Source organism: Ranitomeya imitator, chromosome 6 (assembly GCF_032444005.1).
Source record: "Ranitomeya imitator isolate aRanImi1 chromosome 6, aRanImi1.pri, whole genome shotgun sequence".
NCBI classification, from domain to species: Eukaryota; Metazoa; Chordata; class Amphibia; order Anura; family Dendrobatidae; genus Ranitomeya; species Ranitomeya imitator.
This window is the reverse complement of record NC_091287.1, coordinates 575,144,059-575,169,543: the sequence shown is the minus strand read 5'-3', so window position 1 is coordinate 575,169,543 and position 25,485 is coordinate 575,144,059. Positions and strand designations below refer to the sequence as shown.

General features: G+C 52.4%; 1 protein-coding gene across 1 annotated transcript in view; it reads left to right on the top strand.

Moving 5' to 3' along the window:
• The first annotated feature begins 459 nt into the window (after window positions 1-459).
• Window positions 460-25,485, top strand: part of LOC138643522 (forkhead box protein H1-like) — a 79,377-nt gene continuing 54,351 nt past the window's right edge. The window contains exons 1-2 of the mRNA XM_069732421.1: window positions 460-816; window positions 13,148-13,252. Of these exons, the coding sequence (XP_069588522.1) occupies window positions 460-816; window positions 13,148-13,252 (462 nt within the window). The remainder of the gene's footprint in view (window positions 817-13,147; window positions 13,253-25,485) is intronic.

The following is a 25,485-nucleotide window of genomic DNA, read 5'->3' as shown; positions in this document are numbered from 1 at the left end:
GGGTCTCCATTGAGTTCCACTCCGTGACCTCCATAAGCCAGATGTAGGGGGCTTCCTGGTGGGCTCTGGGGTCTCCATTGAGTTCCCCTTGGTGACCTCCATAATTTGTATGTAGGGGATTCCTGGTGGGCTCTGGGGTCTCCATTGAGTTCTCCTTGGTGACCTCCATAAGCCGGATGCAGGGGGATTCCTGTGGGCTCTGGGGTCTCCATTGAGTTCCCCTTGGTGACCTCCATAAGCCGGATGTAGGGGGCTTCCTGTGGGCTCTGGGGTCTCCATTGAGTTCCCCTTGGTGACCTCCATAATTTGGATGTAGGGGGCTTCCTGGTGGGCTCCAGTAATCACCCCCTCACTTTCACACCTCAGCTCTAGCCCTCCAGGCCAGTTCCCACCCCCAGAGACAGGACCACTTGTTGGAGTCTCATCTGCATAATAAAGGCCTGGAGGGAAGTGGTCTCCATGTCAGACCCCCACACCTTGTCTCCAGGGCGGGGGCTGCAGAGTCATGACCTGTCCTCTCTGCTGACCCCAGACTCTCAGTGCTGGGACCCATTGCTCTGTGACATGGCTGCTGAGTGCCAGTCCTGGGGACCCCTGAGCACACACAAGGATGGGGGTCACCGGAGCTCGGAGACAGGTAAAGGTGAGCCCCAGCTCAGCAATGGGAAGGCTGACCCTGAGCCCCCCGAGCGTGAGAAGTCCACCAGGAAGGTGAAGAAGAGCTACCAGCGCTACTGTAAGCCGCCGTATTCCTACCTGGCCATGATCGCCCTGGTCATCCAGAACTCCCCGGACAAGATGCTGAAGCTGCCGCAGGTGAGGACTACTACTCCCAGCGTGGAGCGGTTCACCGCCTAGGATGTGACCCTGTTTACCCTGACAGGACCTGCTGGGGGTTGTAGTGCCGCTTTAGTCAGAGGGTCCCCAGTTGCAGGCGTCCAGTGGTCTCACCTGGCGCTGGCCACTCATGTCCTGCAGTTTGGGGGTCTTTTTTGATGGAATCTGCTGGTCCCCAGTGTCGCCGGTCACAGATGTCCTCGCCGCCCCCCTACAAACTGTATCTGATGTGTATCCTGATCCTCGTTATAATGGGTCAGCGACCCCCGGACCCCTGATCCCCCCATTGTCCGGCCCCATTGTTTCTCTGTCTGCTGCTTCTTTACATTAATCCCGTTCATTACAAGATGCTGGAAGAAGTGGCTCATCTGCCCGGGGGTGGGGGGCTTCAGACGGATCAGGACGGGATGGGGGGCTCCAGACGGATCAGGACGGGATGGGGGGCTCCAGACGGATCAGGACGGGGTGGGGGGCTCCAGACGGATCAGGACGGGATGGTGGGCTCCAGACGGATCAGGATGGGATTGTGGGGCTCCAGACGGATCAGGACGGGATGGGGGGCTCCAGACGGATCAGGACGGGATGGGGGGCTCCAGATGGATCAGCATGGGATGGGGGGCTCCACACGGATGAGGATGGGTTTGGGGGCTCCAGACGGATGAGGATGGGATTGGGGGGCTCCCGACGGATGAGGATGGGATGGGGGGCTCCAGACGGATCAGGACGGGATGGGGGGCTTCAGACGGATCAGGATGGGATGGGGGGCTCCAGACGGATGAGGATGGGATTGGGGGGCTCCAGACGGATCAGGATGGGATTGGGGGCTCCAGACGGATGAGGATGGGATGGGGGGCTCCAGACGGATGAGGATGGGATTGGGGGGCTCCAGACGGATCAGGATGGGATTGGGGGCTCCAGACGGATCAGGACGGGATGGGGGCTCCAGACGGATGAGGATGGGATGGGGGGCTCCAGACGGATCAGGACGGGATGGGGGGCTCCAGACAGATGAGGATGGGATGGGGGGCTCCAGACGAATGAGGATGGGATAGGGGGCTCCAGACGAATGAGGATGGGATAGGGGGCTCCAGACTGATCAGGACGGGATGGGGGCTCCAGACGGATGAGGATGGGATTGGGGGGCTCCAGAAGGATCAGGATGGGATTGGGGGCTCCAGACGGATCAGGATGGGATGGGGGCTCCAGACGGATGAGGATGGGATTGGGGGGCTCCAGACGGATCAGGATGGGATTGGGGGGCTCCAGACGGATCAGGACGGGATGGGGGCTCCAGACGGATCAGGACGGGATGGGGGCTCCAGACGGATGAGCATGGGTTTGGGGGCTCCAGATGGATGAGGATGGGATTGGGGGGCTCCAGACGGATGAGGATGGGATTGGGGGGCTCCCGACAGATGAGGATGGGATGGGCGGCTCCAGACGGATCAGGACGGGATGGGGGGCTTCAGACGGATCAGGATGGGATGGGGGGCTCCAGACGGATGAGGATGGGATTGGGGGGCTCCAGACGGATGAGGATGGGATGGGGGGCTCCAGACGGATGAGGATGGGATTGAGGGGCTCCAGACGGATCAGGATGGGATTGGGGGCTCCAGACGGATCAGGACGGGATGGTGGCTCCAGATGGATCAGGACGGGATGGGGGCTCCAGACAGATGAGGATGGGATTGGGGGACTCCAGACGGATGAGGATGGGATTGGGGGGCTCCAGATGGATGAGGATGGGATTGGGGGGCTCCAGACGGATGAGGATGGGATTGGGGGGCTCCAGACGGATGAGGATGGGATGGGGGGCTCCAGACGGACCAGGACGGGATGGGGGCTCCAGACGGATGAGGATGGGATGGGGGGCTCCAGACGGATGAGGATGGGATGGGGGGCTCCAGACGGATCAGGACGGGATGGGGGCTCCAGACGGATGAGGATGGGATTGGGGGGCTCCAGACGGATGAGGATGGGATTGGGGGGCTCCAGACGGATGAGGATGGGATGAGGGGCTCCAGACGGATCAGGACGGGATGGGGGCTCCTGACGGATGAGGATGGGATTGGGGGGCTCCAGACGGATGAGGATGGGATGGGGGGCTCCAGACGGATCAGGACGGGATGGGGGCTCCAGACGGATGAGGATGAGATTGGGGGGCTCCAGACGGATGATGACGGGATGGGGGGCTCCAGACGGATCAGGACGTGATGGGGGCTCCAGACAGATGAGGATGGGATTGGGGGGCTCCAGACGGATGAGGATGGTATTGGGGGGCTCCAGACGGATCAGGACGGGATGGGGGGCTCCAGATGGATCAGGACTGGATAGGGGGCTCCAGACGGATCAGGATGGGATGAGGGGCTCCAGATGGATCAGGATTGAGATGGGGGGCTCCAGACGGATGAGGATGGGGGGCTCCAGACGGATCAGGACGGGATGGGGGGCTTCAGACGGATCAGGATGGGATGGGGGGCTCCAGACGGATGAGGATGGGATTGGGGGGCTCCAGACGGATGAGGATGGGATGGGGGGCTCCAGACGGATGAGGATGGGATTGAGGGGCTCCAGACGGATCAGGATGGGATTGGGGGGCTCCAGACGGATGAGGATGGGATTGGGGGGCTCCAGACGGATGAGGATGGGATGGGGGGCTCCAGACGGATGAGGATGGGATTGAGGGGCTCCAGACGGATCAGGACGGGATGGGGGGCTCCAGACGGATCAGGACGGGATGGGGGCTCCAGATGGATCAGGACGGGATGGGGGCTCCAGACGGATGAGGATGGGATTGGGGGACTCCAGACGGATGAGGATGGGATTGGGGGGCTCCAGACGGATGAGGATGGGATTGGGGGGCTCCAGACGGATGAGGATGGGATTGGGGGGCTCCAGACGGATGAGGATGGGATGGGGGGCTCCAGACGGACCAGGACGGAATGAGGGGCTCCAGACGGATCAGGACGGGATGGGGGCTCCAGACGGATGAGGATGGGATTGGGGGGCTCCAGACGGATGAGGATGGGATTGGGGGGCTCCAGACGGATGAGGATGGGATGAGGGGCTCCAGACGGATCAGGACGGGATGGGGGCTCCTGACGGATGAGGACGGGATGGGGGCTCCAGACGGATGAGGATGGGATTGGGGGGCTCCAGACGGATGAGGATGGGATTGGGGGGCTCCAGACGGATGAGGATGGGATGGGGGGCTCCAGACGGATCAGGACGGGATGGGGGGCTCCAGACGGATCAGGACGGGATGGGGGGCTCCAGATAGATCAGGATGGGATTGGGGGTCTCCAGATGGATCAGGACAGGATGGGGGGCTCCAGATGGATCAGCATGGGATGGGGGCTCCAGATAGATGAGGATGGGATGGGGGGCTCCAGACGGATCAGGATGAGATGGGGGCTCCAGATGGATGAGGATGGGATGGGGGGCTCCAGACGGATCAGCATGGGATGGGGGGCTCCAGACGGATCAGGACAGGATGGGGGGCTCCAGATGGATCAGGATGAGATGGGGGCTCCAGACGGATGAGGATGGGATTGGGGGACTCCAGACGGATGAGGATGGGATTGGGGGGCTCCAGACGGATGAGGATGGGATTGGGGGGCTCCAGACGGATGAGGATGGGATTGGGGGGCTCCAGACGGATGAGGATGGGATTGGGGGACTCCAGACGGATGAGGATGGGATTGGGGGCTCCAGACGGATGAGGATGGGATTGGGGGGCTCCAGACGGATGAGGATGGGATTGGGGGGCTCCAGACGGATGAGGATGGGATGGGGGGCTCCAGACGGACCAGGACGGAATGAGGGGCTCCAGACGGATCAGGACGGGATGGGGGCTCCAGACGGATGAGGATGGGATTGGGGGGCTCCAGACGGATGAGGATGGGATTGGGGGGCTCCAGACGGATGAGGATGGGATGAGGGGCTCCAGACGGATCAGGACGGGATGGGGGCTCCTGACGGATGAGGACGGGATGGGGGCTCCAGACGGATGAGGATGGGATTGGGGGGCTCCAGACGGATGAGGATGGGATTGGGGGGCTCCAGACGGATGAGGATGGGATGGGGGGCTCCAGACGGATCAGGACGGGATGGGGGGCTCCAGACGGATCAGGACGGGATGGGGGGCTCCAGATAGATCAGGATGGGATTGGGGGTCTCCAGATGGATCAGGACAGGATGGGGGGCTCCAGATGGATCAGCATGGGATGGGGGCTCCAGATAGATGAGGATGGGATGGGGGGCTCCAGACGGATCAGGATGAGATGGGGGCTCCAGATGGATGAGGATGGGATGGGGGGCTCCAGACGGATCAGCATGGGATGGGGGGCTCCAGACGGATCAGGACAGGATGGGGGGCTCCAGATGGATCAGGATGAGATGGGGGCTCCCGACGGATGAGGATGGGATGGGGGGCTCCAGACGCATCAGGACGGGATGGGGGCTCCAGACAGATGAGGATGGGATTGGGGGGCTCCAGACAGATGAGGATGGGATGGGGGGCTCCAGACGGATCAGGACGGGATGAGGGGCTCCAGATGGATCAGGATTGAGATGGGGGGCTCCAGACGGATGAGGATGGGATTGAGGGGCTCCAGACGGATGAGGATGGGATTGGGGGGCTCCAGACGGATGATGATGGGATGGGGGGCTCCAGACGGATCAGGACGGGATGGGGGCTCCAGACGGATGAGGATGAGATTGGGGGGCTCCAGACGGATGATGACGGGATGGGGGGCTCCAGACGGATCAGGACGGGATGGGGGCTCCAGACAGATGAGGATGGGATTGGGGGGCTCCAGATGGATGAGGATGGGATTGGGGGGCTCCAGACGGATCAGGACGGGATGGGGGGCTCCAGACGGATCAGGACTGGATAGGGGGCTCCAGACGGATCAGGATTGAGATGGGGGGCTCCAGACGGATGAGGATGGGATTGAGGGGCTCCAGACGGATGAGGATGGGATTGAGGGGCTCCAGACGGATCAGGATGGGATTGGGGGCTCCAGACGGATCAGGACGGGATGGGGGCTCCTGACGGATGAGGATGGGATTGGGGGGCTCCAGACGGATGAGGATGGGATGGGGGCTCCAGACGGATCAGGACGGGATGGGGGGCTCCAGACGGATGAGGATGGGATTGGGGGACTCCAGATGGATGAGGATGGGATTGGGGGGCTCCAGACGGATGAGGATGGGATTGGGGGGCTCCAGACGGATGAGGATGGGATTGGGGGGCTCCAGACAGATGAGGATGGGATGAGGGGCTCCAGACGGATCAGGACGGGATGGGGGCTCCTGACGGATGAGGATGGGATTGGGGGGCTCCAGACGGATGAGGATGGGATGGGGGGCTCCAGACGGATCAGGACGGGATGGGGGGCTCCAGACGGATCAGGACGGGATGGGGGGCTCCAGATAGATCAGGATGGGATTGGGGGTCTCCAGATGGATCAGGACAGGATGGGGGGCTCCAGATGGATCAGCATGGGATGGGGGCTCCAGATGGATGAGGATGGGATGGGGGGCTCCAGACGGATCAGGATGAGATGGGGGCTCCAGATGGATGAGGATGGGATGGGGGGCTCCAGACGGATCAGCATGGGATGGGGGGCTCCAGACGGATCAGGACAGGATGGGGGGCTCCAGATGGATCAGGATGAGATGGGGGCTCCCGACGGATGAGGATGGGATGGGGGGCTCCAGACGGATCAGGACGGGATGGGGGCTCCAGACGGATGAGGATGGGATTGGGGGGCTCCAGACAGATGAGGATGGGATTGGGGGGCTCCAGACGGATGATGATGGGATGGGGGGCTCCAGACGGATCAGGACGGGATGAGGGGCTCCAGATGGATCAGGATTGAGATGGGAGGCTCCAGACGGATGAGGATGGGATTGGGGGGCTCCAGACGGATGAGGATGGGATTGGGGGGCTCCAGACAGATGATGATGGGATGGGGGGCTCCAGATGGATCAGGACGGGATGGGGGCTCCAGACGGATGAGGATGAGATTGGGGGGCTCCAGATGGATGATGACGGGATTGGGGGGCTCCAGACGGATGAGGATGGGATTGGGGGGCTCCAGACGGATCAGGACGGGATGGGGGGCTCCAGACGGATCAGGACTGGATAGGGGGCTCCAGACGGATCAGGATGGGATGAGGGGCTCCAGATGGTTCAGGATTGAGATGGGGGGCTCCAGACGGATGAGGATGGGGGGCTCCAGACGGATCAGGACGGGATGGAGGGCTCCAGATGGATGAGGATGGGATTGGGGGGCTCCAGACGGATCAGGACGGGATGAGGGGCTCCAGACGGATCAGGACGGGATGAGGGGCTCCAGATGGATCAGGATTGAGATGGGGGGCTCCAGACGGATGAGGATGGGGGGCTCCAGACGGATCAGGACGGGATGGAGGGCTCCAGACGGATGAGGATGGGATTGGGGGGCTCCAGACGGATGAGGATGGGATTGGGGGGCTCCAGACGGATCAGGACGGGATGGGGGCTCCAGACGGATGAGGATGGGATTGGGGGGCTCCAGACGGATGAGGATGGGATTGGGGGGCTATAGACGGATCAGGAGGGGATGGGGGGCTCCATACAGATCAGCACGGGATGGGGGCTCCAGACGGATCAGGATGGGATGAGGGGCTCCAGACGGATCAGGATGAGATGGGGGGCTCCAGACGGATGAGGATGGGATTGGGGGGTTCCAGACGGATCAGGATGAGATGAGGGGCTCCAGACGGATCAGGATGGGATGAGGGGCTCCAGACGGATCAGGATGGGATGAGGGGCTCCAGACGGATCAGGATGGGATGGGGGGCTCCAGACGGATGAGGATGGGATTGGGGGGTTCCAGACGGATCAGGATGAGATGAGGGGCTCCAGACGGATCAGGATGGGATGAGGGGCTCCAGACGGATGAGGATGGGATTGGGGGGCTCCAGACGGATCAGGACGGGATGGGGGGCTCCAGACGGATCAGGACGGGATGAGGGGCTCCAGATGGATCAGGATTGAGATGGGGGGCTCCAGACGGATGAGGATGGGGGGCTCCAGACGGATCAGGACGGGATGGAGGGCTCCAGACGGATGAGGATGGGATTGGGGGGCTCCAGACGGATGAGGATGGGATTGGGGGGCTCCAGACGGATCAGGACGGGATGGGGGGCTCCAGACGGATCAGGATGGGATGGGGGCTCCAGACGGATGAGGATGGGATTGGGGGGCTCCAGACGGATGAGGATGGGATTGGGGGGCTACAGACGGATCAGGAGGGGATGGGGGGCTCCATACAGATCAGCACGGGATGGGGGCTCCAGACGGATCAGGATGGGATGAGGGGCTCCAGACGGATCAGGATGAGATGGGGGGCTCCATACGGATGAGGATGGGATTGGGGGGTTCCAGACGGATCAGGATGAGATGAGGGGCTCCAGACGGATCAGGATGGGATGAGGGGCTCCAGACGGATCAGGACGGGATGGGGGGCTCCAGACCGATCAGAATTGGATGGGGGGCTCCAGACGGATCAGGATGGGATGGGGGGCTCCAGATAGATCAGGATGAGATGGGGGGCTCCAGATGGATCTGGACGGGATGGGGGGCTCCAGACTGATCAGGACGGGATGGGGGGCTCCAAATGGATCAGGACGGGATTGGGGGCTCCAGACAGAAGAGGATGGGAAGGGGGCTCCAGATGGATCAGAATGGGATGGGGGGTTCCAAATGGATCAGGATGGGATTGGGGGCTCCAGACAGATCAGGATGGGATGGAGGCTCTAGATGGATCAGAATGGGATGGGGGGCTCCAGACAGAAGAGGATGGGAAGGGGGCTCCAGATGGATCAGAATGGGATGGGGGGTTCCAAATGGATCAGGATGGGATTGGGGGCTCTAGATGGATCAGAATGGGATGGGGGGTTCCAAATGGATCAGGATGGGATGAGGGGCTCCAGACAGATCAGGACGGGATGGGGGGCTCCAGACGGATCAGAAGGGGATGGGGGGCTCCAGACGGATCAGGACGGGATGGGGGGCTCCAGACAGATCAGGACGGGATGGGGGGCTCCAGACGGATCAGGACAGGATTGGGGGCTCCAGACGGATCAGGACGAGATGTGGGGCTCCAGACAGATGAGGATGGGATTGAGGGGCTCAGACGGAGGAGGACGGGATGGTGAGGGATCAGGACAAAGAGAAGGGGGGTATGGTTCCTGTGATGGACACCAATGGGTGAAATCTCCTCATAAGACCCCAACACAGCACATATTGTCCACCACCGAGGACCCCCTTATCCATGAAGACCCTTTTTTCAATGCATTTTTAGAGGTAGTTTAAGAGGCCGTTGACCTCCATCCTAAGAGGGCACTATGGGGGGTGACTGACACAATGTGGTGTGGGGGCTTTTCTCATCCAGATCAGTGGGACCCCCCGCTGGGGCTCATTCACATGCAGCTGATAACTGGGGATTCTCATCTCATACAGTAAACGAAACCTGGAGGCAAAAGGTCAGGACATAGAGCGGTCACTGGGGGTCTCTGTGGATGTGGCACCTCTGAGTGACAGCTGTGTGATAACGCCGCCCCCCACCGGGAGCCACAATCCTCCTGATCCCAATCTGCTCCTTATCTAAATCCTGACCAGAGACAGTCAGTGTGGGGGGCTGCATTATCACTGGGGGGCTGCATTATCAGTGGGGGGCTGCATCATCAGTAAGGGTATAAAACATGAGAAAATTGAGTACAGTCCAAAAGTATAATTTTATTGCAGTAATAGACACAACATATTCATAGACCAGGATCAGGTGAGAAGTGCAGACAGTAGCTTCCTGACGACAGATGTTATTGCTCTTCATGGGTAAAAGGTGCTCAAGTGCCGCAAAAAAAAACCCCTAAATCCAGCCAGAAATGTAATAATGATCCAAGTATCCATTAAACAGAGCAGGGTTAGTCGCTCTCCTCCGTGCTTGCCCATGATGACCCTCCAGTAGAAGGCCTCTGGTGGAATACGGCCATTCCGGAGAGGTCCTCAGCCGGTGCTCTCACACCTAGAGGCTACGGGTTCACGTTTCCCTTCATTCACAATCAATGATCAGGACTCTGTTAGTCAATGGGAAGAAGCAGCTACAACATGTTCGAAAAAGCTAATGGAACTATTGTCAGGGTCCAATGAGAAACAGCGCACTGATCTGGATCTTGACATTGGAACCAATCACGATGAAACGAATAAACCTTTTACTGTGGATCAGGAATCCAAGGTCAAAACTGAGCGGGAATCTCCCTTAAAAAGTGGGAAACCGAGATTGTGCAGAGGAAAACGAAAAAATACCAGCGTGATCGACAACAGGATCGAGTATATAGATGGCGGGACGCCAAAATAATCCCAACAAATCCTCCGCCAGAGAGAGTACGAGATCTACTGGAGCATGCTGGGAGATTCTTGTCAGAAATAAATCAACTTCTGTGGACACCCACTGGATATAGCGTCACCATCACATAGTTTCATCACTTCGCACCTTCTTGTATTTTATTGTAGAATCCTTCTATGTATTTCTATTACATGCTATTATCATCTCACTTTATTTGTCTTGTATCGTTGTGATTACCGCGGGTGACTCGTATTTTCTGATGTACTTTAGTCATTAGATCTCGCTAGTTCGATAGAACTCCCCTGCCCGATGTTGGCGCCACCCCGTGTTCAGGTCTGCGGCCCGTGCAGTCCGGAGCATTATGGACGGCGCTGGATGCTGACGCGTGCGGGTCATTGCGACGTCTCCTTGGCCCGCATGTCTGACGCACTCTGCCGGAAGTAATGGAATCACCGGCGCACGGATCCGGACACATGCGCCGTGAGGATGGACACATGGAGATGAGGGTATTTAATGGCGGTTAGGCATACAGTACCACACCGCACCTTGAGAAATAGGCGAAACGCGCGTCGGTGGCGGTGTGGACACGTGCCCTGACTTAGCAACATCATGGGTAAGCACGGAGGAGAGCGATTAACCCTGCTCTGTTTAATGGCACAGCGCGCAGTTTACTACAGCCATTTGGATACTTGTATCTGGAGCGCCCCCAAGGGCTACGGGTTACTCGGTACCGGGCCCTTCGGTTCTCATCAGGGATGTCACAGTGGCTGACCCAGTCCGTGGCCCTAGGGGGACGTCTGTTGTAAAATGGGGGGAAGGTCTTTAAAGGGATAATGTTCATGACGCCACCTGTGGTATTCGGTCAGGGTGACCGACGCTGCTTAGGGGTCCGCTGGGGTGATGGAATAGCAGCTAGATGGTATACCTTCCCACAGGTGAAGTATATCCCCAGGGCTTCCCAGTGATGTAGATGGCGATGGCGTGAGGTGCAGTGAAGAACGAGGACACAAGGTTGCAGTCTCTTTACCTCTTTACTGAAGGCTTCGGCATCCACAGGCCAAGGTAGAGACCACAGGGCAGGCAGAGTCCGGCCGGTCTGAAGGCAAATCCAGAGTCCCCTTATCCAGGTGGAATTCAATAGCCTTCCCCTAGTGCCTGGGCGTTATGGTACCTCCCTGCTGAGCAACTCGGTAAGGTCCTCACAACTATTGCAGATGTTAAGTCTCTTTCTCTCTCTGTCCCCCTGACGGATAGGACAAACCCGTATGACTGGTGGCCTGAGGCTTTTTATAGGGACCCTAGAGACGCCCCGGCCCCCACAAGTTGCCACCGTGCCTCCTGGGTATATGGTCGGGCAGCCAACGTGGAATCAACTGTCCTGCCAGTCTCTGAAGTAAAGCATAGAGATCCTTACTCCCTCAGTGTTCTGGCTACCGGTACTGCGCTTCAGAAGGAGGCAGCCTGCTTCTAGCTGGTCTCTCTCTGATGTTCCTCTCCTTTGCTATGACTTCGTTTCTCACTCACTACAAGACAATTCCCTTCTGAGGTTGCCTCATCAGTGGGGAGGGGGCGCCTCATCAGTGTGGAGGGGGTGCCTCATAAGTGGGGAGGGGCACCTCATCAGCGAGGAGGCCGCCCTATCAGTGGGGTGCTGCCTCATCAGTAAGGGGGTGCTTCTTCAGTGGGTGGCTGCCTCATCAGTGGGGAGAGAGCCCCTCATCAGTGGGAGGGGCTGCCTCATCAGTAGGGGGCAGTCTCCATCAGTGGGGAGGGGGTACCTCATCAGTGGGGGATGCCTCATCAGTGGGGGGACGGATCATCAGTGGGGAATGCCTCATCAGTGGGGGACACATCATCAGTGGGGGGCTGTCTCATCAGTCATCAGTGGGGGGACACTTCATCAGTAAGGGGGTGCCTCTTCAGTGGGGAGAGAATGCCTCATCAGTGGGAGGGGCTGCCTCATCAGTGGGGGGCTGTCTCATCAGTGAGGATGCCGCCTTATCAGTAGGGGGGCTGCCTCATTAGTAAGGGGGATGCCTCTTCAGTAGGGGGGCTGCCTCATCAGTGAGGATGCCGCCTTATCAGTAGGGGGGCTGCCTCATTAGTAAGGGGGATGCCTCTTCAGTAGGGGGGCTGCCTCATCAGTGAGGATGCCGCCTTATCAGTAGGGGGGCTGCCTCATTAGTAAGGGGGATGCCTCTTCAGTGGGGGGGCTGCCTCATCAGTGAGGAAGGGGTGCCTCATCAGTGGGGGACTACCTCATTAGTAGGGGGCTGCTTCATGAGTGGGGAGGGGGTGCCTCATCAGTGGGGGGGGCGGTCTCTTCAGTAGGGGTTCCTCATCAGTGGGAGGGACTGCCTCATCAGTAGGGGGGCTGCCTCATCAGTGGGGAGGGGGCACCTCATCAGTGGGGAGGGCCACCTCATTGTAGGGAGACTGCCTCATCAGTGGGGGACGCCTCATCAGTGGGGGACGCCTCATCAGTGGGGGACTACCTCATTAGTAAAGCGCTGCGGAATATGTTAGCGCTATATAAAAATAAAAATAAAGATTATTATTAGTAGGTGGCTGCTTCATGAGTGGGGAGGGGGTGCCTCATCAGTGAGAAGGGGGTGCCTCATCGAGGGGGGCTATCTCATTAGTGTAGGATGCCTCATCAGTGGGGGGCCTCTGACTCCATCTGGGCTACATTCCTATGTACAGAGATCAGACTCGCGGTGCTCGGATGAAATGAGAGAAACTTACGGAAAGCGCCACATGTGGCGCACAATTAGGAAACTTTTGCTTCGCCCCCAGTGGCAGCTGCTCCCTCCTGTGCGGAGGTCCCTGCACATTTCCAGGCTTCATGGTCGCATTATTTGCTGCAGGAGATTCGGGTCCTCCATCATATTAATGCTTCTTATCTCTAACAGATTATTCAAAACATCGAAATCTTGTTCCCGTTCTTTAAAAGTGACTACGTGGGATGGAAAGACTCCGTGCGACACAACCTCTCCTCCAACGATTGCTTCCGAAAGGTACAGTGCCCTCCTCCTGTATATAAACACTGCACAGTGCCCTCCTCCTGTATATAAACACTGCACAGTACCACTCCTCCTGTATATATACACTGCACAGTACCACTCCTCCTGTATATATACACTGCACAGTACCACTCCTCCTGTATATATACACTGCACAGTACCACTCCTCCTGTATATATACACTGCACAGTACCACTCCTCCTGTATATATACACTGCACAGTACCACTCCTCCTGTATATATACACTGCACAGTACCACTCCTCCTGTATATATACACTGCACAGTACCACTCCTCCTGTATATATACACTGCACAGTACCACTCCTCCTGTATATATACACTGCACAGTACCACTCCTCCTGTATATATACACTGCACAGTACCACTCCTCCTGTATATATACACTGCACAGTACCACTCCTCCTGTATATATACACTGCACAGTACCACTCCTCCTGTATATATACACTGCACAGTACCACTCCTCCTGTATATATACACTGCACAGCACCACTCCTCCTGTATATATACACTGCACAGTACCTCTCCTCCTGTATATATACACTGCACAGTACCACTCCTCCTGTATATATACACTGCACAGCACCACTCCTCCTGTATATATACACTGCACAGTACCACTCCTCCTGTATATATACACTGCACAGTACCACTCCTCCTGTATATATACACTGCACAGTACCACTCCTCCTGTGTATATATACACTGCACAGTACCACTCCTCCTGTATATATACACTGCACAGTACCACTCCTCCTGTATATATACACTGCACAGTACCGCTCCTCCTGTATATATACACTGCACAGTACCACTCCTCCTGTATATATACACTGCACAGTACCACTCCTCCTGTATATATACACTGCACAGTACCACTCCTCCTGTATATATACACTGCACAGTACCACTCCTCCTGTATATATACACTGCACAGTACCGCTCCTCCTGTATATATACACTGCACAGTACCACTCCTCCTGTATATATACACTGCACAGTACCACTCCTCCTATATATATACACTGCACAGTACCACTCCTCCTGTATATATACACTGCACAGTACCACTCCTCCTGTATATATACACTGCACAGTACCACTCCTCCTGTATATATACACTGCACAGTACCACTCCTCCTGTATATATACACTGCACAGTACCACTCCTCCTGTATATATACACTGCACAGTACCGCTCCTCCTGTATATATACACTGCACAGTACCACTCCTCCTGTATATATACACTGCACAGTACCACTCCTCCTGTATATATACACTGCACAGTACCACTCCTCCTGTATATATACACTGCACAGTACCACTCCTCCTGTATATATACACTGCACAGTACCACTCCTCCTGTATATATACACAGCACAGTACCCCTCCTCCTGTATATATACACTGCACAGTACCACTCCTCCTGTATATATACACTGCACAGTACCACTCCTCCTGTATATATACTGCACAGTACCACTCCTCCTGTATATATACACTGCACAGTACCACTCCTCCTGTCCTGTATATATACACTGCACAGTACCACTCCTCCTGTCCTGTATATACACTGCACAGTACCTCTCCTCCTGTATATATACACTGCACAGTACCACTCCTCCTGTATATATACACTGCACAGTACCACTCCTCCTGTATATATACACTGCACAGTACCACTCCTCCTGTATATATACACTGCACAGTACCACTCCTCCTGTATATATACTGCACAGTACCACTCCTCCTGTATATATACACTGCACAGTACCACTCCTCCTGTATATATACACTGCACAGTACCACTCCTCCGGTATATATACACTGCACAGTACCACTCCTCCTGTCCTGTATATATACACTGCACAGTACCACTCCTCCTGTATATATACACTGCACAGTACCACTCCTCCTGTATATATATACACTGCACAGTACCACTCCTCCTGTATATATACACTGCACAGTACCACTCCTCCTGTATATATACACTGCACAGTACCACTCCTCCTGTATATATACACTGCACAGTACCACTCCTCCTGTATATATACACTGCACAGTGCCCTCCTCCTGTATATATACACTGCACAGTACCACTCCTCCTGTATATATACACTGCACAGTACCACTCCTCCTGTATATATACACTGCACAGTACCACTCCTCCTGTATATATACACTGCACAGTACCACTCCTCCTGTATATATACACTGCACAGTACCACTCCTCCTGTATATATACACTGCACAGTACCACTCCTCCTGTATATATACTGCACAGTACCACTCCTCCTGTATATATACACTGCACAGTACCACTCCTCCTGTATATATACACTGCACAGTACCACTCCTCCTGTCCTGTATATATACACTGCACAGCACCACTCCTCCTGTATATATACTGCACAGTACCACTCCTCCTGTATATACACCACACAGTACCACTCCTCCTGTATATATACACTGCACAGTGCCCTCCTCCTGTATATATACACTGCACAGTGCCCTCCTCCTGTATATATACACTGCACAGTGCCCTCCTCCTGTATATATACACTGCACAGTACCACTCCTCCTGTATATATACACTGCACAGTACCACTCCTCCTGTATATACACCGCACATTACCACTCCTCCTGTATATATACACTGCACAGTGCCCTCCTCCTGTATATATACACTGCACAGTGCCCTCCTCCTGTATATATACACTGCACAGTGCCTTCCTCCTGTATATATACACTGCACAGTACCACTCCTCCTGTATATATACACTGCACAGTGCCCTCCTCCTGTATATATACACTGCACAGCACCACTCCTCCTGTATATATACACTGCACAGTGCCCTCCTCCTGTATATATACACTGCACAGTACCACTCCTCCTGTATATATACACTGCACAGTACCACTCCTCCTGTATATATACTGCACAGTACCGCTCCTCCTGTATATATACACTGCACAGTACCACTCCTCCTGTATATATACACTGCACAGTACCACTCCTCCTGTATATACACTGCACAGTACCGCTCCTCCTGTATATACACTGCACAGTACCACTCCTCCTGTATATATACACTGCACAGTACCGCTCCTCCTGTATATACTGCACAGTACCACTCCTCCTGTATATATACACTGCACAGTACCACTCCTCCTGTATATATACACTGCACAGTACCACTCCTCCTGTATATATACACTGCACAGTACCACTCCTCCTGTATATATACTGCACAGTACCCTCCTCCTGTATATATACACTACACAGTACCGCTCCTCCTGTCCTGTATATATACACTGCACAGTACCACTCCTCCTGTATATATACACTGCACAGCACCACTCCTCCTGTCCTGTATATATACACTGCACAGTACCACTCCTCCTGTCCTGTATATATACACTGCACAGTACCACTCCTCCTGTATATATACACTGCACAGTACCAATCCTCCTGTATATATACACTGCACAGTACCCCTCCTCCTGTATATATACACTGCACAGCACCGCTCCTCCTGTATATATACACTGCACAGTACCACTCCTCCTGTATATATACACTGCACAGTACCACTCCTCCTGTATATACAATGCACAGTACCACTCCTCCTGTATATATACACTGCACAGCACCACTCATCCTGTATATATACACTGCACAGTACCACTCCTCCTGTATGTATATACACTGCACAGTACCACTCCTCCTGTATATATACACTGCACAGTACCACTCCTCCTGTATGTATATACACTGCACAGTACCACTCCTCCTGTATATATACACTGCACAGTACCACTCCTCCTGTATATACACTGCACAGTACCGCTCCTCCTGTCCTGTATATATACACTGCACAGTACCACTCCTCCTGTATATACACTGCACAGTACCACTCCTCCTGTATATATACACTGCACAGCACCACTCCTCCTGTATATATATACACTGCACAGTACCACTCCTCCTGTCCTGTATATATACACTGCACAGTACCGCTCCTCCTGTATATATACACTGCACAGTACCCCTCCTCCTGTATATATACACTGCACAGCACCGCTCCTCCTGTATATATACACTGCACAGTACCCCTCCTCCTGTATATATACACTGCACAGTACCACTCCTCCTGTATATATACACTGCACAGTACCACTCCTCCTGTATATATACACTGCACAGTACCACTCCTCCTGTATATATACACTGCACAGTACCACTCCTCCTGTATATATACACTGCACAGTACCACTCCTCCTGTATATATACACTGCACAGTACCACTCCTCCTGTATATATACACTGCACAGTACCACTCCTCCTGTATATATACACTGCACAGTACCACTCCTCCTGTATATATACACTGCACAGTACCACTCCTCCTGTATATATACACTGCACAGTACCACTCCTCCTGTATATATACACTGCACAGTACCACTCCTCCTGTATATATACACTGCACAGTACCACTCCTCCTGTATATATACACTGCACAGTACCACTCCTCCTGTCCTGTATATATACACTGCACAGTACCACTCCTGTATATATACACTGCACAGTACCACTCCTCCTGTATATATACACTGCACAGTACCACTCCTCCTGTATATATACACTGCACAGTACCACTCCTCCTGTATATATACACTGCACAGTACCACTCCTCCTGTATATATACACTGCACAGTACCACTCCTCCTGTATATATACACTGCACAGTACCACTCCTCCTGTATATATACACTGCACAGTACCACTCCTCCTGTATATATACACTGCACAGTACCGCTCCTCCTGTATATATACACTGCACAGTACCACTCCTCCTGTATATATACACTGCACAGTACCACTCCTCCTGTATATATACACTGCACAGTACCACTCCTCCTGTATATATACACTGCACAGTACCACTCCTCCTGTATATATACACTGCACAGTACCACTCCTCCTGTATATATACACTGCACAGTACCGCTCCTCCTGTATATATACACTGCACAGTACCACTCCTCCTGTATATATACACTGCACAGTACCACTCCTCCTCTATATATACACTGCACAGTACCACTCCTCCTGTATATATACACTGCACAGTACCGCTCCTCCTGTATATATACACTGCACAGTACCACTCCTCCTGTATATATACACTGCACAGTACCACTCCTCCTGTATATATACACTGCACAGTACCACTCCTCCTGTATATATACACTGCACAGTACCGCTCCTCCTGTATATATACACTGCACAGTACCACTCCTCCTGTATATATACACTGCACAGTACCACTCCTCCTGTATATATACACTGCACAGTACCACTCCTCCTGTATATATACACTGCACAGTACCGCTCCTCCTGTATATATACACTGCACAGTACCACTCCTCCTGTATATATACACTGCACTGAACCCTCCTCCTGTATACATACACTGCACAGTACCACTCCTCCTGTATATATACACTGCACAGTACCACTCCTCCTGTCCTGTATATATACACTGCACAGTACCTCTCCTCCTGTCCTGTATATATACACTGCACAGTACCACTCCTCCTGTATATATACACTGCACAGTACCACTCCTCCTGTATATATACACTGCACAGTACCACTCCTCCTGTATATATACACTGCACAGTACCACTCCTCCTGTATATATACACTGCACAGTACCACTCCTCCTGTATATATACACTGCACAGCACCACTCCTCCTGTATATATACACTGCACAGTACCACTCCTCCTGTATATATACACTGCACTGTACCCTCCTCCTGTATACATACACTGCACAGTACCACTCCTCCTGTATATATACACTGCACAGTACCACTCCTCCTGTCCTGTATATATACACTGCACAGTACCACTCCTCCTGTCCTGTATATATACACTGCACAGTACCACTCCTCCTGTATATATACACTGCACAGTACCACTCCTCCTGTATATATACACTGCACAGTACCACTCCTCCTGTATATATACACTGCACAGTACCACTCCTCCTGTATATATACACTGCAGAGCACCACTCCTCCTGTATATATACACTGCACAGTACCACTCCTCCTGTATATATACACTGCACAGTACCACTCCTCCTGTATATATATACTGCACAGTACCACTCCTCCTGTATATATACACTGCACAGTACCACTCCTCCTGTCCTGTATATATACACTGCACAGTACCACTCCTCCTGTATATATACACTGCACAGTACCACTCCTCCTGTATATATACACTGCACAGTACCACTCCTCCTGTATATATATATACACTGCACAGTACCACTCCTCCTGTATATATACACTGCACAGTACCACTCCTCCTGTATATATACACTGCACAGTACCACTCCTCCTGTATATACACTGCACAGTACCGCTCCTCCTGTATATATACACTGCACAGTACCACTCCTCCTGTCCTGTATATATACACTGCACAGCACCACTCCTCCTGTCCTGTATATATACACTGCACAGTACCACTCCTCCTGTCCTGTATATATACACTGCACAGTACCACTCCTCCTGTCCTGTATATATACACTGCACAGTACCACTCCTCCTGTCCTGTATATATACACTGCACAGCACCACTCCTCCTGTATATATACACTGCACAGTACCACTCCTCCTGTATATATACACTGCACAGTACCACTCCTCCTGTATATATACACTGCACAGCACCACTCCTCCTGTATATACACTGCACAGCACCACTCCTCCTGTCCTGTATATATACACTGCACAGTACCGCTCCTCCTGTATATATACACTGCACAGTACCACTCCTCCTGTATATATACACTGCACAGTACCACTCCTCCTGTATATATACACTGCACAGTACCACTCCTCCTGTCCTGTATATATACACTGCACAGTACCTCTCCTCCTGTCCTGTATATATACACTGCACAGTACCACTCCTCCTGTATATATACACTGCACAGTACCACTCCTCCTGTATATATACACTGCACTGTACCCTCCTCCTGTATATATACACTGCACAGTACCACTCCTCCTGTATATATACACTGCACAGTACCACTCCTCCTGTATATATACACTGCACAGTACCACTCCTCCTGTATATATACACTGCACAGTACCACTCCTCCTGTATATATACACTGCACAGTACCGCTCCTCCTGTATATATACACTGCACAGTACCACTCCTCCTGTATATATACACTGCACAGTACCGCTCCTCCTGTATATATACACTGCACAGTACCACTCCTCCTGTATATATACACTGCACAGTACCACTCCTCCTCTATATATACACTGCACAGTACCACTCCTCCTGTATATATACACTGCACAGTACCGCTCCTCCTGTATATATACACTGCACAGTACCACTCCTCCTGTATATATACACTGCACAGTACCACTCCTCCTGTATATATACACTGCACAGTACCACTCCTCCTGTATATATACACTGCACAGTACCGCTCCTCCTGTATATATACACTGCACAGTACCACTCCTCCTGTATATATACACTGCACAGTACCACTCCTCCTGTATATATACACTGCACAGTACCGCTCCTCCTGTATATATACACTGCACAGTACCACTCCTCCTGTATATATACACTGCACAGTACCACTCCTCCTCTATATATACACTGCACAGTACCACTCCTCCTGTATATATACACTGCACAGTACCGCTCCTCCTGTATATATACACTGCACAGTACCACTCCTCCTGTATATATACACTGCACAGTACCACTCCTCCTGTATATATACACTGCACAGTACCACTCCTCCTGTATATATACACTGCACAGTACCGCTCCTCCTGTATATATACACTGCACAGTACCACTCCTCCTGTATATATACACTGCACAGTACCACTCCTCCTGTATATATACACTGCACAGTACCACTCCTCCTGTATATATACACTGCACAGTACCGCTCCTCCTGTATATATACACTGCACAGTACCACTCCTCCTGTATATATACACTGCACTGAACCCTCCTCCTGTATACATACACTGCACAGTACCACTCCTCCTGTATATATACACTGCACAGTACCACTCCTCCTGTCCTGTATATATACACTGCACAGTACCTCTCCTCCTGTCCTGTATATATACACTGCACAGTACCACTCCTCCTGTATATATACACTGCACAGTACCACTCCTCCTGTATATATACACTGCACAGTACCACTCCTCCTGTATATATACACTGCACAGTACCACTCCTCCTGTATATATACACTGCACAGTACCACTCCTCCTGTATATATACACTGCACAGCACCACTCCTCCTGTATATATACACTGCACAGTACCACTCCTCCTGTATATATACACTGCACTGTACCCTCCTCCTGTATACATACACTGCACAGTACCACTCCTCCTGTATATATACACTGCACAGTACCACTCCTCCTGTCCTGTATATATACACTGCACAGTACCACTCCTCCTGTCCTGTATATATACACTGCACAGTACCACTCCTCCTGTATATATACACTGCACAGTACCACTCCTCCTGTATATATACACTGCACAGTACCACTCCTCCTGTATATATACACTGCACAGTACCACTCCTCCTGTATATATACACTGCAGAGCACCACTCCTCCTGTATATATACACTGCACAGTACCACTCCTCCTGTATATATACACTGCACAGTACCACTCCTCCTGTATATATATACTGCACAGTACCACTCCTCCTGTATATATACACTGCACAGTACCACTCCTCCTGTCCTGTATATATACACTGCACAGTACCACTCCTCCTGTATATATACACTGCACAGTACCACTCCTCCTGTATATATACACTGCACAGTACCACTCCTCCTGTATATATATATACACTGCACAGTACCACTCCTCCTGTATATATACACTGCACAGTACCACTCCTCCTGTATATATACACTGCACAGTACCACTCCTCCTGTATATACACTGCACAGTACCGCTCCTCCTGTATATATACACTGCACAGTACCACTCCTCCTGTCCTGTATATATACACTGCACAGCACCACTCCTCCTGTCCTGTATATATACACTGCACAGTACCACTCCTCCTGTCCTGTATATATACACTGCACAGTACCACTCCTCCTGTCCTGTATATATACACTGCACAGTACCACTCCTCCTGTCCTGTATATATACACTGCACAGCACCACTCCTCCTGTATATATACACTGCACAGTACCACTCCTCCTGTATATATACACTGCACAGTACCACTCCTCCTGTATATATACACTGCACAGCACCACTCCTCCTGTATATACACTGCACAGCACCACTCCTCCTGTCCTGTATATATACACTGCACAGTACCGCTCCTCCTGTATATATACACTGCACAGTACCACTCCTCCTGTATATATACACTGCACAGTACCACTCCTCCTGTATATATACACTGCACAGTACCACTCCTCCTGTATATATACACTGCACAGTACCACTCCTCCTGTATATATACACTGCACAGTACCACTCCTCCTGTATATATACACTGCACAGTACCGCTCCTCCTGTATATATACACTGCACAGTACCACTCCTCCTGTATATATACACTGCACAGTACCACTCCTCCTGTATATATACACTGCACAGTACCACTCCTCCTGTATATATACACTGCACAGTACCGCTCCTCCTGTATATATACACTGCACAGTACCACTCCTCCTGTATATATACACTGCACAGTACCACTCCTCCTGTATATATACACTGCACAGTACCCTCCTCCTGTATATATACACTGCACAGTACCACTCCTCCTGTATATATACACTGCACAGTACCGCTCCTCCTGTATATATACACTGCACAGTACCACTCCTCCTGTCCTGTATATATACACTGCACAGTACCTCTCCTCCTGTCCTGTATATATACACTGCACAGTACCACTCCTCCTGTATATATACACTGCACAGTACCACTCCTCCTGTATATATACACTGCACAGTACCACTCCTCCTGTATATATACATTGCACAGTACCACTCCTCTTGTATATATACACTGCACAGCACCACTCCTCCTGTATATATACACTGCACAGTACCACTCCTCCTGTATATATACACTGCACTGTACCCTCCTCCTGTATATATACACTGCACAGTACCACTCCTCCTGTATATATACACTGCACAGTACCACTCCTCCTGTATATATACACTGCACAGTACCACTCCTCCTGTATATATACACTGCACAGCACCACTCCTCCTGTATATATACACTGCACAGTACCACTCCTCCTGTATATATACACTGCACAGTACCACTCCTCCTGTATATATATACTGCACAGTACCACTCCTCTTGTATATATACACTGCACAGTACCACTCCTCCTGTATATATACACTGCACAGTACCACTCCTCCTGTATATACACTGCACAGTACCACTCCTCCTGTATATATACACTGCACAGTACCACTCCTCCTGTATATATATATACACTGCACAGTACCACTCCTCCTGTATATATACACTGCACAGTACCGCTCCTCCTGTATATATACACTGCACAGTACCACTCCTCCTGTCCTGTATATATACACTGCACAGCACCACTCCTCCTGTCCTGTATATATACACTGCACAGTACCACTCCTCCTGTCCTGTATATATACACTGCACAGTACCACTCCTCCTGTCCTGTATATATACACTGCACAGTACCACTCCTCCTGTCCTGTATATATACACTGCACAGCACCACTCCTCCTGTATATATACACTGCACAGTACCACTCCTCCTGTATATATACACTGCACAGTACCACTCCTCCTGTATATATACACTGCACAGCACCACTCCTCCTGTATATACACTGCACAGCACCACTCCTCCTGTCCTGTATATATACACTGCACAGTACCACTCCTCCTGTATATATACACTGCACAGTACCACTCCTCCTGTATATATACACTGCACAGCACCACTCCTCCTGTATATATACACTGCACAGTACCACTCCTCCTGTATATATACACTGCACAGTACCACTCCTCCTGTATATATACACTTCACAGCACCACTCCTCCTGTATATATACACTGCACAGCACCACTCCTCCTGTATATATACACTGCACAGTACCACTCCTCCTGTATATATACACTGCACAGTACCACTCCTCCTGTATATATACACTGCACAGCACCACTCCTCCTGTATATATACACTGCACAGCACCACTCCTCCTGTATATATACACTGCACAGTACCGCTCCTCCTGTATATATACACTGCACAGTACCGCTCCTCCTGTATATATACACTGCACAGTACCACTCCTCCTGTCCTGTATATATACACTGCACAGTACCACTCCTCCTGTATATATACACTGCACAGTACCACTCCTCCTGTATATATACACTGCACATTACCACTCCTCCTGTATATATACACTGCACAGTACCACTCCTCCTGTATATATACACTGCACAGTACCACTCCTCCTGTATATATACACTGCACAGTACCACTCCTCCTGTCCTGTATATATACACTGCACAGTACCACTCCTCCTGTCCTGTATATATACACTGCACAGTACCACTCCTCCTGTATATATACACTGCACAGTACCACTCCTCCTGTATATATACACTGCACAGTACCACTCCTCCTGTATATATACACTGCACAGTACCACTCCTCCTGTATATATACACTGCACAGTACCACTCCTCCTGTATATATACACTGCACAGTACCACTCCTCCTGTATATATACATTGCACAGTACCACTCCTCCTGTATATATACACTGCACAGCACCACTCCTCCTGTATATATACACTGCACAGTACCACTCCTCCTGTATATATACACTGCACTGTACCCTCCTCCTGTATACATACACTGCACAGTACCACTCCTCCTGTATATATACACTGCACAGTACCACTCCTCCTGTCCTGTATATATACACTGCACAGTACCACTCCTCCTGTCCTGTATATATACACTGCACAGTACCACTCCTCCTGTATATATACACTGCACAGTACCACTCCTCCTGTATATATACACTGCACAGTACCA